This window comes from Vicia villosa, linkage group LG3 (genome assembly GCF_029867415.1).
Source record: "Vicia villosa cultivar HV-30 ecotype Madison, WI linkage group LG3, Vvil1.0, whole genome shotgun sequence".
Classification (NCBI taxonomy): Eukaryota; Viridiplantae; Streptophyta; class Magnoliopsida; order Fabales; family Fabaceae; genus Vicia; species Vicia villosa.
In genome coordinates, this window is record NC_081182.1 from 21,607,585 (window position 1) to 21,624,371 (window position 16,787).

The window sequence follows — 16,787 nt, forward strand, 5'->3', positions numbered from 1 at the left end:
GGGATCTCATATTTAAGGGGAACCCTAAATAGAAAGATACAAGTAGTATTAGGAAGTAGGCATTGGAAAGGTTTGTTCATCTAAGACTAATTGTTCTAATACTATTGAGAGTGAATTTCCTTTCTTGGATTGGAAGCTCCCAAGACGTAGGTGACATTGCACAAAATTGGGTTAACAATTCTATTGTGTTCTTTGTTGCTTTATGCATTAATTTCCTTATACTGTGATAATTTGTGTTGAAACTATTTTTTGTGGCACACAATGTCTAAGACATTGTATCCAACATTTGTCATGTGTTGAACAGAATTTCTTTTGGCATCAGAGCAAGCACCTTGTTCTGTTTGGGTGAGCTCTAGGGAAATTATTTTATGTTCAAATGGACAATGCTAAGGAAGGAGGGTCAATCAATAGACCACCTCTCTTGGATGGTACCAACTATGATTATTGGAAAGCTAAAATGATTGTTTATTTTAAGAGAATTTGATACCCAAACCGATCAAAAATATATGGATTGGTTTGGATTGAATATTCATATTTTTTCGATAAAATCCAAACTGATAAATAACAGGTTAGTTTAGGTTGGATTGATCGGATACATTATACACAAATGTGAAAAAATATTTTAAGAAAATATCTAATTTACATCAACTAATTTTTCATAATAATATAAAATTCTTAAATTTTTTGTTTGTTTATAGGTTGTTAATGCCATAAATGGTGTTTCATTTTTTTCTTCATCTAGAAGTTGATTATTTTATATAAAGTTTTCATGATATTGATGATATAAATTTGAATTATTATAGTTAGTTCGGATAAACAAGTTCGTAGGTAGAATTTTGGAAATTTGTTGCCCGAACCAATTAATATCAAGTTTCATCGATTTTAGTTCGATTTTTACCTAAACTCTCAAATATGTTCAAAGATCTCGAAATAATCTTCCAACTTTTTGGAAAACTCACAAAGCTTCATTTCCATAAAGAATAGAATGATATTGTCTGATCAGAGAATTTATAAAAACATTAATATTAATATTTTGGCAAATACTAGTTGATTTGAACTATTACCACCAATAATTTCAAAGGTTCCAAAAAAAATCAATTTACATACATCCAACAAAATCTTCCCAACACTTGTAAAGTTGCAATGCACCTATAGGGTTTTACCGCGCCAAAATAAAAAGGTCTCATTTTTAGTTTTTAATTTTTTTTGAAGAAATTATAAATTAACTTTTTTTAGAGAAAAAAGAAGATGTACTCACAATACATATTAATTTTACATCACTTTTATTTTTTATTTTATTTTTTAATGTCATAACTTATGTTAGTTTTCTGTTGAATTAAGTAATTATCCGATAGCATTGGTACAAAATAAAAATTGAAACATGTTAATATTTAAATTTGTTTATAACGCTTGATGATAAAATATCTAAACCTTCAACCCCCAGCCCCACGGCGGTAACTGGTAAAGATAATTCGGAGAAGAAAGCCATGTCGAATCACTGTTTATCAAGTGCTCATTTCCTCACTATCGGAGCAACCCGCTCCTTTCCCTCGCAACGAAAACCATTTCTCTTCTCCGTCCCTCTCTCTCCTCGCTCTCGAAACCTCCACTCCTCAATCGTCACCGCCACTCCCAAAAAGAAAAACAAGGTTATTTCAATTTCAACAATATCATTCCAATTCAAAATTCCAAACAATTCGTAGTTTATAAATGTCTAAATATATGTATGCTTTGTATTTTGCAGAAGAAATTGACTCCTGTTACCGAGGAGAACGAAGAGGAGGAGGATGCATTTGAACTGCTCTTCAAGCAACTTGAAGAAGATCTCAAAAAGGACGATTCATCAATGGATGATTTCGGCGATGAAATATCGGAAGAGGATATGGCTTTGTTGGAACGTGAGTTGGAAGGTGTGTTAGGTGATTTTGATGGTGAATTGTTGAACTCGGATACTGCGGAAACACCGGCTGCTAATGAGGCTGAAAAAACCAGCAAGCTTGGAAATGATGACTTGTTGAACCTTAGAACTTGGCAATTGAATAAGTTGGCTAGAGCCTTAAAAACTGGACGCCGAAAACTGAGTGTAAGGGTTTTGAGTTTGATTTTGATATGTTGTCTGTTTAACAAGTTTTACACTGTCTACTAATCATAATCAATCTTATACATGACTTTAGATTAGAAGTAGTTATAATCCAAGTGATAGTTTAAAAAATATTTAGAGTGCATTAAAATAAGTCTGATATAGAATATTATGGTGAAAGTTGATCCATGCAGCCGAATCCACTTAGTGAGATAAGGCTTGCTTGCTTGTTGTTGTAGAAATATCTGATTACTCTGTACCATATCTAAAATGTATCAGATGATGGAATGATTTGGTTATAGTAAAGGTTAGGTGCTATAGTTTCTTCCCGAAATACCTCTATACGGGTATCATCTGCATTTGAGTGATGCCACACAATAAATGTGTTCAGAATCCAGAATGTTGATGGAAAACGGTCAATTGTTTGTTTAAAATTCTTTTATTCAAAATAGTGTTAGTAATATGAATAATGTTCTGATATGCTCCTCAACCCGACCTTTTCGCCGTAGTTGATAGAATGAAGCTTCTCTTGTCATGATTCATTGATATGAAGATGGAAAAAGTAAACTTGATAGATCAGCCAGGTTTAGTTTTGTTGCTTCTTGAATGACATGGGGTTCTGATTGAAGGAAAATATACTAGTTTCCAAACACCATATCTTTAGCTTGAATATATTTTTAAAATGTTTATATTAAGAATCTAAGATGGATTTTCTTTGAAAGAGGTACAAGTTTGAAGGCAGTTATTATGCGTTCATATGACAACTAAAGAAGGAAAGGGAGGGATCTTTGTATTGTCACACATACTCAACATGAAAGACCCGTGCTAGTTGCTAGGTCAATCCATGATGTTGATTTGGGTTTCATTTCTCAAATTTATCTTTCCAATTTGTTGCAGATAAAAACTCTTGCTGCTGAGCTTTGTCTTGATAGAGCTCTAGTTCTTAATTTGCTGCGTAATCCTCCTCCAAATCTTCTGATGATGAGCTTATCGATACCTGATGAACCCACACCATCAGCAATATCTACGCCAGGAGAGAATTTTTATCAAGAAACAAGTGCAGATAATGCAGAATCTGAACCCAAGTCTAACATACCTATTCATACCATGCAAGAGAATTGGTCTTCTCGAAAGAGATTGAAAAAGGCCCACCTTGACACTCTGGAGAGAGTTTACATGAGATCAAAACGGCCCACTGTAAGTAAAACTTGCCATACTTCAATATCATAAGTTTTATGATGTGAAATCACCCATATGCTACGAGTAAAATTTTCATTAGCTTAACTAGTTCTGATTTGATGTACTCCATTTTTCTCGCTAGGGAGCAATTCCCTCTAGAATAAAAAAATATGATTTCAAATAAATCGACGCTTGTATTACTTAGTATTCTAGTTTTATGCAAAACAATTAAGATGCTTAATTGTATCATAATGTATGCTTTTCACTGTGTTTCATGATTATTCTCTGTACTCATGTCTCATGCTATATGACATGATTTTGTGCGGTACTTATACCTTATGTATATGAAACACATTTATTTCAAAATCGTTGCCGAATCATATCCGATACATATCGATACGCTCCGATTCGTATCGAAGGAGTCACCAAATTTTATTATTTAAAAAGAAAAACAAAAAAATTCCTATACGTTCCGATACGGCGGCCATAGGCCCCGATACGTTGCCGATACGTTAGAGATAAGGGTAGTTTATCTTATGACTGTTGATGTTCTTCAAACTTTCCTCTCTTTAATTACCTCTTGACTATTCACTTTTTTATAGTAAGAATCAAACTTTCTCCTATTTAATTATTCCCATGTAAACTTTAATTACCTCTCATCTTTCCCATGTAATTTGTGATAAACCAATTTAATATTCTTTTAACTATTAATTTAACCAGTGTATATTTTAAATTTTATATATGTATGGTGTCAGTGCTTCATTGCTTTATGTTGAACAATCCAAGAAAGAAGGTTAATCAAGTGCTTGACCTGAATTAAATAGGGTGTATAGGATTAGGAGGTCTTAATCTTGATTTATAACCGTACATAATTGGTCAATTTTAGATTAATAGTTACTTAATTGGGATTAACTCCTCTCATGATGTCAACTGTTACCTTATAGGAGTATGTTTCTTTGTGCATAAATTCTATTGAAAGTTACAGCTTTAAAGACTAGATGTATTCATCACTGCATATTATGCATTAATAGTGACAAACAAGAGCCTTGTCTTGGTAGTTAATATAATCATTTCTCAATTCTCCTTAATGCATAGTTTCTTAACTTCAACATCCTTATCTGTCTGCCTTGAATTACAATGCAGAATGCAATGATTAGTAATATTGTGCAAGTTACAAATCTTCCGCGGAAAACAGTAATCAAGTGGTTTGAAGACAAACGCGCCGAGGACGGAGTTCCAAAACAGCGCCTTCCTTACCAGCTCTCAACTAATGAAACTGATTGAAGATTATATTTTCTTTGAGTTGTTTTGACTTATGCAAGCAATGTGAAAAATGAAAAATCTTATAACTGTATGGAAAATTTTTTTTCACCAGCCTTAGGGAATGAGTTATATAAGGAATGCTGATAATGGTGATTATTTTATTTGTTTGGTTATAACACCGACAATCAAATTCTTCAAATAAGAGTCTGCTGAAGTGTCAAATACATTAGGAATTAAATTAATCAATGTTTGTATACATCTTTTTTCTTCCATTTATTATTAATATTTATACAATGTTGCAAACTGGCAAAAGTTGTTTCCATTCCATCCAAAAAAGTTGTGTTGCTTGGCGGAAATCTCACCGTCGGTTCAATAAAATACTTTAAATCCAACCATTCCTTTTTATTTATTGTCCAAAAAAGACAAGATCTAGATTTAGAAAAATTTGTTCTCAATTTATAAGCATCAATTGTTGTAGTAGGCGTAGCAAATAGCAATTATATTAGTTATCCTTTTAACTTTATTAATAATAAAATGTGACTAAATTTTTTTAAAATAAAATGTACTGGAGTTGTTAGGACTTATACTGACAAAACAAATAAGGAAAGCTTTCACATCTCCTTTTTTATTTTTGGTTCAAATGAAAACTAATTATTATGAATTATGATAATAATAATAATTATAACGAAAAATAAACACAGTCTCTATCCAAAATAAGATAGTGTGAACTTAAAAAAAAGACAGTCTTTTTGTAATTTCTTTTTAATTTTATTTATATTTAGCTTATAAAAAAAATAAAAAAATAAGACAGTGTGAACTTTAAAAAAAGAAAAAGGAAACTAAATATATTATTTCTGTTAAAATGATTTAGACAGCAAGACTATTCTGTATGTTTGGATTAAGCGTGTAATAAAAGGCCAAATAAGTAATTTCAGGTCAATGATAGATTAATTTCAACAAAACCGATAGGCACCGACAGCCACAGAAACGAAAACCGGAAGCAACCGGTGTCATATCACACAGCTGGCGCCATCTAATCAAATATTCGGCACTTTAATAATCACAAGCCGTGACACGTGTACACATCCTATTGGCTCTCCCCATAAGACAACAAGCCGAACTGTAGAAATTAGAACATAAACGGCTCGCTCACAAAACCGGATAAACCGGTTCAGCCGGTAAAACAACAATAACAATAAAACAGACAGAGAAAAAAGAACACAACACAACACTAGTTGTATTGCAGTGTGTTGCAATAAGCAAAGTACAAGTGAGAAAAAATGGCGTGTTAAGTGGGCGAAGATTTTCATGCTTTGCCACTGAATCTAAACGCAGATCGTGAACTCAACTTCATTGATCTGCATCAATCTCTGTCACAATAACAACATGGAAGCTTCTTCTGGAATGGTTGCTGGGTCCCATAAACGTAACGAGCTTGTTCGGATTCGTCACGATTCTTCCGATAGCGGGGTTAGTAATCTGAACGTTAATTACAATGTTGTTGTTATGCTTTTCTGCATCATCTTAAGTTCAGATCCGATCTGGTTGGTGGTGGACTCAATTGATTCATTTTTTAAATTCTAACTTTGGTGTAATATAGTGTTAATTTGATTGATTAAGTTAATTAAGTTAATTAGATTATTAATATGGAAATTGTTTATTATATACTATACAGCCGAAACCATTGAAGAATTTGAATGGACAAATCTGTCAAATTTGTGGTGAAAATGTTGGGTTGACAGCTACTAGTGATGTATTTGTTGCTTGTAACGAGTGTGGTTTCCCGGTTTGTCGACCTTGTTATGAATATGAGCGTAAAGATGGGAATCAATCTTGTCCTCAGTGCAAAACTAGATACAAAAGGCACAAAGGTTGGTTAGTTAGTTTGTATGTCCAATTGTGCTGTTGGTTTTTGTTTTGGGTCTGATCTTGATTTTGATTTGAAATGATGAATCTGGATGTATTAGGAAGTCCAAGAGTGGATGGAGATGATGATGAAGATGATGGTGATGATATAGAAAATGAGTTCAATTATGGACAAGGGAATACGAAGTCAAGGAGGCAATGGGAAGATGATGCCGAGCTTTCTTCATCTTCTAGACGTGATTATCAGCAACCGATTCCCCTTCTTACTAATGGTCAAACGGTAATCTATCGAACTGTTTTAGGATTATATATGGTTTCCATTATTGGATCTCACTTTATTTAGTCTTTATTTTTGTGCTGTAATGAACAAGTTAATATCAACGATCATAAGATGTTAAGTTAAGGCAGGCTTTTCTGTACTCAATGTGTTTAAAATTGACAGATATCCGGTGAGATGCCGTGTGCTACGCCCGATACTCAATCTATCCGAACTACTTCGGGTCCTTTGGGCCCATCTGAGAAAGGTCACGCACTTTCCTATATCGATCCAAGGCAACCAGGTATAGTGTTAAATTGTAGCTGTGCTATATTTTATAGTTATTGTATTATTGTGATTTTTCAATTGATTGTAACCTTGTTATTATAGTTCCGGTGAGAATTGTGGATCCATCGAAGGACTTAAATTCTTATGGTTTGGGAAACGTCGACTGGAAGGAAAGGGTTGAAGGTTGGAAGTTGAAGCACGAGAAAAATATGGTACAAATGACTGGTAGATATGCTGAGGGGAAAGGAGGAGGAGGAGATATTGAAGGGACTGGTTCTAATGGAGAAGAACTTCAAATGTAAGCCACTTATGCTGTTCTATTAGATGTTAAACGATTAGCTAGTCATATTTGGGATGTATCATAGAGCAATCTTTGCTGATTTATGCCAGAGGATTAGTTTATTTTCTGTGAAAAAGCTTTCGAAGCGATTTCCATTCTCCTTCTTAGTCTTGTCAAGATTTCAATCTTAATCTTATGATTGTATCAATCTTGCCACCTCTTTAAAGCTTGAGGGTATGTATGTTACTAATTATGACTTGTTTTGGATGTTAGGCTTATGAAATTTTAGTTGAGTTTGCTTTAAGTATTTACCCGGATTGAATTTCATTTCAAGTTATATGGTCCATTGATTTTGTTTTTGACAGGGTTGATGATGCTCGACAACCTATGAGTCGTATTGTACCTATTTCTTCATCTCAGCTGACCCCTTATCGTGTTGTCATCGTACTCCGGCTGATAATTCTTGGCTTCTTTTTGCAATATCGTGTAACTCACCCTGTAAACGATGCATATCCACTGTGGTTGACATCAGTTATCTGTGAGATTTGGTTTGCCTTATCCTGGATTTTGGATCAGTTTCCAAAGTGGTCGCCCATTAATCGTGAGACTTATCTTGACAGACTTGCTATAAGGTTTGGATTGATCGACTTCCCTGCTATTTTGGACTTGCCTTGGCTTAACTTTGATGCGACATTTTCTATTCCGCTAATCTTTGTTTGTCTTGTGTAGATACGATCGTGACGGAGAACCATCACAGTTGGCTCCTGTTGACGTTTTTGTCAGTACAGTGGACCCTCTCAAAGAGCCGCCTCTTGTCACTGCAAATACTGTTTTGTCTATACTCTCTGTTGATTACCCTGTCGACAAGGTTTCCTGCTATGTATCTGATGATGGTTCAGCTATGTTGACTTTTGAAGCCTTATCAGAAACAGCTGAGTTTGCAAAGAAGTGGGTGCCCTTTTGCAAAAAACACAATATTGAGCCTAGAGCCCCTGAGTTTTATTTTGCTCAGAAGATTGATTACCTAAAGGACAAGATTCAACCTTCCTTTGTTAAGGAGCGACGAGCAATGAAGGTTTGTTTTGAGCCATCATTCATGTTTTCATTTCCAGTTCAATATTTATATCTAGACATGTTTGGCATACCAAGAGAGAGTACGCGTGTAGAAAATTAAATATGGATATTTGTGCTTAACAGAGAGAATATGAAGAATTCAAAGTAGGGATCAATGCCTATGTTGCCAAAGCTCAGAAGACGCCAGAGGAAGGTTGGACAATGCAGGATGGAACTCCTTGGCCTGGAAATAATTCTAGGGATCATCCTGGAATGATTCAGGTATTACAAGTTTCTCTACAACGCACACAACCTCCGCTGTTATTGATATTTTCAGTTTAGTTATATTATTTTATGGTATGCAGGTGTTTTTAGGACATAGCGGTGGGCTTGACACTGATGGTAATGAGCTACCTAGGCTTGTCTATGTTTCTCGTGAAAAGCGACCTGGCTTCCAACATCACAAGAAGGCTGGAGCTATGAATGCTTTGGTTTGTCATACTGAAACTTTTATTTTATGTTTTCGATGGTGTTGTCTGCTTTATTTTGGTTGTGTCCTGGTCTTGTCCTGTGTCTTGTTTTTGTTCCTATTGAGTCTATGTCCTTGATTTGGCAATATTATAAAGATAGGTTTTGAACGTATCTAACCTTGGTTTCTTTCGTGTAATGTAGATTCGAGTTTCTGCTGTTTTGACCAACGGTGCATATCTTTTGAATGTTGATTGTGATCACTATTTCAATAATAGCAAAGCTCTTAAAGAAGCAATGTGTTTCATGATGGATCCCACTTATGCAAAAAAGACATGTTATGTGCAATTTCCTCAGAGATTTGACGGCATTGATTTGCACGATCGATATGCCAATCGCAATATTGTCTTCTTCGATGTATGTCTTTATTCTTTTGTAATTTTTCCAATTTTGTAACTGAAATTTTTTCTCCTTGCATTACTCTCCGCTGATTTGGCTGAACCTCATTTTTTGTCATCCGTCAGATCAACATGAAAGGTCATGATGGTATTCAGGGCCCAGTCTATGTGGGAACTGGTTGCTGTTTCAATAGGCAAGCTTTGTATGGTTATGATCCTGTTTTGACCGAGGAAGATCTTGAACCTAACATTATTGTGAAGAGCTGTTGTGGTTCTAGAAAGAAGGGAAGAGGTGGCAATAAGAAGTACGGTGACAAGAAGAGGGGTGTCAAAAGAACTGAATCCACCATTCCCATATTTAATATGGAGGATATAGAGGAGGGAGTTGAAGGTATATAAGAAGTTCTTGCTCTTTTAGAACTTAAAATTTAATTTTCATGTAAGAAAAATGTTTGATGTAACTTGTTTGTCAGGTGTACTTAGATTGTCTAAAAAACGATTTTACATGTCTTTTTGCAGGTTATGATGATGAGAGGTCACTACTAATGTCTCAGAAGAGCTTGGAGAAGCGTTTCGGACAGTCACCAGTTTTTATTTCTGCTACCTTCATGGAGCAGGGTGGCATTCCACCTACAACTAATCCTGCAACTCTTCTTAAGGAAGCTATACACGTTATCAGCTGCGGTTATGAAGACAAGACAGAATGGGGCAAAGAGGTGAGCATGTCTGTTTATATTGTGTTGGCAGTGTATATGAATTTAATCTTAAGAAATATGTCTGATTGATGAGCAGGTTGTTTATTTAGCTATTACTAATCATTTTCTGACTTCACCAGATTGGATGGATCTATGGTTCTGTGACTGAAGATATCTTGACTGGGTTTAAGATGCACGCACGTGGTTGGATTTCCGTCTATTGCATGCCACCTCGTCCAGCATTTAAGGGTTCTGCCCCCATCAATCTTTCTGATCGTCTCAATCAAGTGCTTCGGTGGGCCTTGGGTTCAATCGAGATCTTCCTTAGCAGGCATTGTCCGTTATGGTATGGCTACAACGGAAGGATGAGGCCTCTCATGAGACTTGCTTATATTAACACAATTGTCTACCCCTTTACCTCACTCCCGCTTATTGCGTACTGTACACTTCCTGCATTTTGTCTTCTCACGAATAAATTTATCATTCCCGAGGTAAACAAATTCTTTTATCTTATTTCTGGCTGTTAAACCTATAGCTACTGATTCTGGTTCCTGACATTTGGTTAATCTTATGCAGATAAGTAACTTTGCAAGCATGTGGTTTATCCTTCTCTTCATATCCATTTTTACTACTTCCATTCTCGAGCTTAGGTGGAGTGGTGTCGGTATAGAAGACTGGTGGAGAAACGAACAGTTTTGGGTCATCGGTGGAACATCCGCACATCTTTTCGCTGTGTTCCAAGGGCTTCTCAAAGTGCTTGCAGGGATTGACACAAACTTTACTGTCACATCAAAGGCATCAGACGAAGACGGGGACTTCGCTGAACTATACGTATTCAAATGGACATCACTTCTCATCCCTCCCACAACAGTGCTTATTGTGAACTTGGTAGGTATAGTGGCTGGTGTATCTTTTGCCATAAACAGTGGTTACCAATCTTGGGGTCCACTATTTGGAAAACTCTTCTTTGCTATATGGGTCATTGCCCATTTATACCCTTTCTTGAAGGGTCTATTGGGGAGACAAAATCGTACTCCAACGATCGTTATCGTCTGGTCTATTCTCCTTGCTTCTATATTCTCCTTACTATGGGTCAGGATTGACCCCTTCATCACTGATCCCAACAAAGCATCAGCCAATGGTCAATGTGGTATCAACTGTTAGTGTTTATGTTGAAGATTCATTTTGTATTTTTACCACACCCCTTTTGATTTGGAGAGACATTCAAGATTGCAGAAGTGTATATAAACAAGAATTCAGCTTGGAGTTAGTCCTATTTATGCATGAAAAATGGGATGGGAGATAAAGTTATAAACCAGCATAGCAGCAGCATTCTTGTTTCTTTTGTTTATTTATTCACATGTTTCCTCTTTGGGGTCCGTACAAGGATAGTCATGTTGAGATGCATGTCAAATGTTGTATTTTTTGTCCACATAGTATAAAATTTGTTTATGACAGTAATATAGTTAAAGCAAACAATGTGTAATGTACTGTTTAGTGGTCGTCTAGTGTGCTTTACAATGGTGTCTTACATGTGATGAACATTGGATATAATATTTTGATGGTCTGGGTTTTGTGTGAGTGACCAAGACCAAGATTTGTGTTTTTTTTAATGATTTGCATGAATGTCCTTTCTTCAGCTCACTTTCTAATGGCTGCCATGATCCATGGATTCCATTGTTGTCTTTGAAAAATATGAATTTTGTGTTTAGTTGAAAAAACACTTGCAGTATTGTAGGTGAATCTTGTCCTAAATAAAAATGGTTCTGAAATATCCAAGCAAATTGCTGTAAAAATGAAGAAAAAGAAAAAGACTGCATAAATTATTACTAACTGAATTCTTGTTTCACAAATCTGAGAGACTAGAAAGTATTGATTCACACTTATGAAGCTAACTAACCTGTCAGGACATTACAATTAGCATATCAAGTTAAAATTCATAACTTTTCTTGTAAGCTATTGAAAGAAGCAGAATGCAGATATTTGGTTCAAATGTCTGCAACTTATTCTTTAGAAGTCACAAAGGAAACAAGTATTCAACTCTTTCATGCACTTGGTCTCTAACTACATGGCAATTCAGTTCAGTATGCTTTGTCCTTTTCTGGAAGATAGGATTGACTACTATGTGCATGACTGATTTATTGTCACAATAAATGATGATAGGAGATAAATGTGGTATATCGAAATCATGTAACAAGAGTCACTGTCTTTCACAACTGACTTGATACAAATGATTGAGAAACCATCGAGGCTAACTGTAGAGGATGAGTTGGAGTATAAACATTTTCCATGATTATTCTTGAGGTATATCAAGACATGTAACCCTGCCAACATATGTTCATCACTAGTTGCATCAAGGAATTGACATAGTTTACTTACAACGTAAGAAATCTTGTGTCTAGAATGAGTCAGGTATAGTAGTCTTCCAATCAATCTTCTGGATGTTGTAGGTTCAGATAGAGGTTGACCAAAGGACTTATGGAGTTACAGATGTGGTTGCAGACTCCAAATAAGCCATCATCTTGAAGTAAATTTAGAGCATATTATCTTTAACATTATGAAGTTTCAGCTTTTGTTTTGGCTATTTCAAATCCTAGGAAGAATTTGAGAATTCCCAAGTCTTAGATGTGAACCTGTCATTTAATAAGGTCTTGATCTTTGTTATTTCATCAATGCCAGTTCTCCATAAGACCGAATCATCAATGTAGAACATAATGATTGTGAAACTTGTAGAAGTTTTCTTGGCGAACAAAGAATAATTGACTTTTGATTGAACATTATCTAAGGCCGTTTCAATTATTTGGAGGCCCTGTATAGATTAGTCATGGTTAAACCATGGCAAAATAATTAAAGGTCATATTTAATCTCATTTTAACCGTGACAAAGATTTATGGGGCCATATTTAATTATGGTTTAACCGTAAAAAATTTGAGACCCTGTGCAGTAGTCCGTCTTGGACGCCCTAAAAAACGGCCTTGGACATAGCTATAAGTAATGAGTGTTTCATTGAGTTTAGAGTTCCGTTGTCTGCTTGCACGCTTTAATGGTTAACAAGAGTGATAAGTGTTATTGGTTAACAAAGGAAACACTCATTACTTCTAGCTTGTTACTCCTTTGAAACACTCATCACACACTAAGCCCAAGAGTGATAAGTTTTATTGGTTAACAAAGGAGTAACAAGAACCCAAGCTAAAATTTCAAGATATCATATTGACAACATTTGTTAGCGTGGAGGAAGATATGCCATTGACACTACCCGCAGAGCTTGCAATCGACATGTTAGGGTGTAAGAAAAAGAAAGTTACTTCATAGAAGAAGAGTTGTTGAGATTTGTCAGAAAAAATCAATAAAATGCAACGGTAACGGTGAATCACAAGTCAATGATACCATATTAAAGCTATGAACTAAGCATGTAAAAAGCTATGTATTTGACTCCATGGAAAGAGATGATAACATTGAATCTGAACTTCTTATTTCACAAATCTGAGAGATTACAAAGTATTGATTCAAACTTATATAGTATAGGATAGACTCATAATTCTTTTACTAATTATTATCAAATTTTGCTAACTCAATTAGTTCCTCATAATTCTTTTACCAATTATTATCTAATTTTGCTAACTCAATTAGTTTTTAATATCAAATTTTACAAGTTTAATTGGTTTTTGTAAATTTAGTTTTACAAATCTGATAACATCTTTTGTAACTAACTACATAATTAGTTGTGAACTATTATGTTAGTTATCAACTAAAGCTAACCGAAGCAAACTAACTTGTCTTATTTCTAAATACCTGTCATTCTTGACATCACAATTAACATTTAGGTTCACCACAGATATCTATAACCTTCTAAACTCCTTTTTGCAAGTAAGAAACATTAACTTACTAGAATTTATAAACTCATACGTCAAAGGTTAATCATAAGTAGACCAAATCATGAGAAACTCTCATACATCAAAGGTTTATCCTAAGTAGACCAAGGCATGTAAGACTCTCATACATCAAAGGTTAATCCTAAGTAGACCAAGATATGAGAAACTCTCAACAAAAATTAACTTCAAAATTAGGACTGGTGAGTTGTATACAGTAAATAAGATTACAAAGAAGCTTTTGACTTTGAAGACTTGCTTGCAGCCAAGACACACTGAAAAACCTGGCTGCAACATAAATAAACAAAAAAAAAGAAAAAATCATCATTTCATCCTAAGATACTTATAAATGTGATTTTTTCGGGGGACAGGAAAATCCAACAATACATGAAAACCGAATGCTTAAAAAAGGTATGCAGCAATTCCACAACTTGGCTTCAGTGGAAACAAAAACACTTGATTCATTCTATTCCTCCTGGTCATCATCTATAAGTATCTTCTTGCATGCTTCGTAACACATGAAAGAGATTCCCGCGGCTGGCACTAACTTCATGCAACTAGGTCCAAGCCCTCTATATAGACCCTGAATCCCTTCTTTTTCTAGTATGCTAACAAGTGCATGAAGCACATCCTTGTAAACCTGTCTTCCATTAAGTGCTCCAACTTGCATTTGCTTGCGAGCCACCTCGAGTGGAAAAGTCGCGGTACTTGAAATAGCACCTGCTGCTGAGCCAATCAAAAGGGTTTCAATGTTGCCAATCTTCTCTTGTTTGAAGAATTTTCGGTATGCTTTGCGTAGTGTGTCGTAGGCAAAGTAATTGGTAGCCGAATATGGAATAACACCGATTAGACTAGGAGTAAGGCCTCTGTATAGTTCTCCAGGACCTTCTTCTTTAATTATTTTCACGAATGCGTCAAGGAGACCATTATAAACACCTCTCTGCAATATCACTAATCAAGCTTAAGTTTCCCCCTTCTATTTTCAAATTCAATGCTAAAACATTAATACGGAAAATCAAACTTACGTATATCTGTTTGGATAATCACATAAATTCAGCGTTTATAGCATAAGCACTTATCATAAAAGTATTTTTGTAGAAATTATTTCTTTAACAAAAGATAACATAAAGTCAGACTATTTCCATACAAACTATCCTGGATAGCTTATGGAAATAAGGTGAAAACAACTTATGGACCTGCTTCTATAAACAACTTAGTACTTAAAAGCGTGTGTTTGGTTCTACGGTAAAAAAATTGATTATGAGTGAATTGATTCTGCCTAAAAGTGAGTTGAAGGTAAAGTGACTTACGTTTGGATGAAAATTCTTGCTACAGTAAGTTGAACAGAAAATTTAAGTGTGAAAATCACGTTTAGACTCAACCAAACATGAAACATACACTAAGTTATGTCAATAGATAAACTCAAATAAGTCAAACTAATATTATATGTGCATACCTGAATAGTTAGTCTAGTCTTGAGTAGTTCAAGCGGATATGTGCATATAGTTGAACTCACTCCAGCACAGGCACCTGCAATCAACGATGCAGGAACCGGGTGTTTGGACTGCTCCCCGGGCTTTGTGGATAGGTTCTTGTTTACCGTATCATAAGCAAATAGCTGCAGAAACATAGAAAACAAATTGAGATAAAGAGGAACTACAATGTAGACTACAGATTCATTTATCATGTTCGTTTGCTAACAGGGATTTTGTTGACCTGTTAGAAACTTAATAAACAAGTTAACACATAGAAAATTGTGAAGTACAGACTAAAAGATAGGTACTTGCTCATTGACTTACCTGATGAGCCATTTATATATTCAAGACCTCACCTAAAATACAAGAAACAAGAACAAAGAACCATCATATGAAGGTTTTCTGGCAATATAAATCAAAGAAATTCAAGTCCTAAACCTGCTTAATTCACAATCATTCCAGAAACTATACTCAACTTTGGTATAACAAGCAATCCAATTACAAAAAAAAAAAAAACACTTTTTTTTTAATAAACAATCAAGTATCAAGAACTATCATTTAGAGATAAACAAAAACAGAATCAGTGTGGTATGAACTACGTCGCATTACCTCAATGGCCTTGCTAGGCGCAACACGAATGACATTAACTAGATTACCCCTAAACAAACCCTTCCATCCATCTGTTTTCATAATATCATTGAAAACCTCAGTGCTAGAATGACCACTACTCCCAACCATCAAATGAGTCCTAATAGTCTCCAATGGCGCCACAGTTGTTCGAGAGATTGCCCCCGCAATTGCTCCACTACACAGCCTTCTAATTGAAGGATTCCTAATCTTAATCTTGAGCTTAAACCCACCATTTTTATTCTTGGCCTTAACACCTTCTTCACCCTTCACCTTAACTCCATTAGCCTCAAATTTCCATAGTGATTGAATATACTTTACATATAACTCATTGAAAGGAAGTTTAGGGTCATCACCAGTTTGATTTGAATCAGAAGGATTGGGTTGTGGAACACCAAACCCTATACCCATTTGGCCAACACTAGCAAACAAACCTCCAGGATAAGAGTAGTCTTCATGAGAAAGTGAGAAAAACCCATCTGTTTTACTATGAGAAAGTTGGATTTTGTTCCTACCCATGAACTAAAAACACGTTTTAAAGTGTTGGGTGTGATAAATTTTGAAGCTTTATGGTGTTGTTCGTTGAAGGGAGTAGTTAGAGTGTGAGATTCATGGGTTGAAGTGTAGAGTGTTCATATTGAATTGAATGGTTAGTTGTGTATTTGGAAATGATTGGTGAGGAATTTTACGTTAATTAGTTATCACAAGAAATATGGATTCGAGGTATGTTTGGTTTTTGTTTTGTTTGCTGCGGCTGTCTCTTCAAAGTGCGGAGGAGTGAGTTAGCGTTGATGATGTGCTACTGCTACCACCGAATCCATAACATCTTTTTCATTTTTTTTTATTACTTATATTGTATTTATCCCTTATTAATAAAAAATGATTTAATTCATATAATTTTTACTTTTTAAAATTATTTTACATTTTATAATTGTTGAAGATTGAAGGTGTAGTTGGCTTGAAATTGGTAAAATATAATCATATGGTTAA

General features: G+C 35.0%; 3 protein-coding genes across 3 annotated transcripts; 2 read left to right on the top strand and 1 right to left on the bottom strand.

The window, feature by feature from the left end:
- Positions 1-1,400: 1,400 nt before the first annotated feature.
- On the top strand, positions 1,401-4,914 carry LOC131660611 (protein OVEREXPRESSOR OF CATIONIC PEROXIDASE 3-like). The gene is made up of 4 exons (XM_058929887.1): positions 1,401-1,649; positions 1,745-2,083; positions 2,978-3,277; positions 4,403-4,914. The coding sequence occupies exons 1-4, from the start codon at positions 1,488-1,490 to the stop codon at positions 4,541-4,543; spliced, it is 942 nt and encodes a 313-aa protein (XP_058785870.1). The 5' UTR covers positions 1,401-1,487; the 3' UTR covers positions 4,544-4,914.
- Positions 4,915-5,737: 823 nt separating this feature from the next.
- On the top strand, positions 5,738-11,439 carry LOC131660610 (cellulose synthase A catalytic subunit 1 [UDP-forming]). Its single transcript, XM_058929886.1, has 14 exons — positions 5,738-5,992; positions 6,198-6,393; positions 6,490-6,668; positions 6,831-6,948; positions 7,035-7,230; positions 7,578-7,844; positions 7,942-8,287; positions 8,410-8,547; positions 8,631-8,756; positions 8,938-9,150; positions 9,258-9,522; positions 9,651-9,847; positions 9,967-10,317; positions 10,403-11,439. Exons 1-14 carry the CDS (start codon positions 5,909-5,911, stop codon positions 10,988-10,990), a joined length of 3,264 nt encoding a protein of 1,087 aa, XP_058785869.1. The 5' UTR covers positions 5,738-5,908; the 3' UTR covers positions 10,991-11,439.
- Positions 11,440-13,670: 2,231 nt separating this feature from the next.
- Positions 13,671-16,610, bottom strand: LOC131655108 (adenine nucleotide transporter BT1, chloroplastic/mitochondrial-like). The gene is made up of 3 exons (XM_058925015.1): positions 15,780-16,610; positions 15,152-15,313; positions 13,671-14,635 (listed from the first exon to the last, which is right to left on the bottom strand). Exons 1-3 carry the CDS (start codon positions 16,314-16,316, stop codon positions 14,162-14,164), a joined length of 1,173 nt encoding a protein of 390 aa, XP_058780998.1. The 5' UTR covers positions 16,317-16,610; the 3' UTR covers positions 13,671-14,161.
- Positions 16,611-16,787: the final 177 nt, after the last annotated feature.

Excerpts from the sequence above, each read along its gene's own strand:
- LOC131655108 (XM_058925015.1), bottom strand. The coding sequence starts at position 16,316 with ATGGGTAGGAACAAAATCCAACTTTCTCATAGTAAAACAGATGGGTTT. Across the intron at positions 15,314-15,779 it reads CGCCTAGCAAGGCCATTGAG|CTATTTGCTTATGATACGGT; the intron begins GTAATGCGACGT and ends ATGTTTCTGCAG. Across the intron at positions 14,636-15,151 it reads AGACTAGACTAACTATTCAG|AGAGGTGTTTATAATGGTCT; the intron begins GTATGCACATAT and ends GTGATATTGCAG.
- LOC131660610 (XM_058929886.1), top strand. The coding sequence starts at position 5,909 with ATGGAAGCTTCTTCTGGAATGGTTGCTGGGTCCCATAAACGTAACGAG. Across the intron at positions 8,757-8,937 it reads CTGGAGCTATGAATGCTTTG|ATTCGAGTTTCTGCTGTTTT; the intron begins GTTTGTCATACT and ends CGTGTAATGTAG. Across the intron at positions 9,523-9,650 it reads TATAGAGGAGGGAGTTGAAG|GTTATGATGATGAGAGGTCA; the intron begins GTATATAAGAAG and ends GTCTTTTTGCAG.
- LOC131660611 (XM_058929887.1), top strand. The coding sequence starts at position 1,488 with ATGTCGAATCACTGTTTATCAAGTGCTCATTTCCTCACTATCGGAGCA. Across the intron at positions 1,650-1,744 it reads CTCCCAAAAAGAAAAACAAG|AAGAAATTGACTCCTGTTAC; the intron begins GTTATTTCAATT and ends TGTATTTTGCAG. Across the intron at positions 2,084-2,977 it reads CTGGACGCCGAAAACTGAGT|ATAAAAACTCTTGCTGCTGA; the intron begins GTAAGGGTTTTG and ends AATTTGTTGCAG.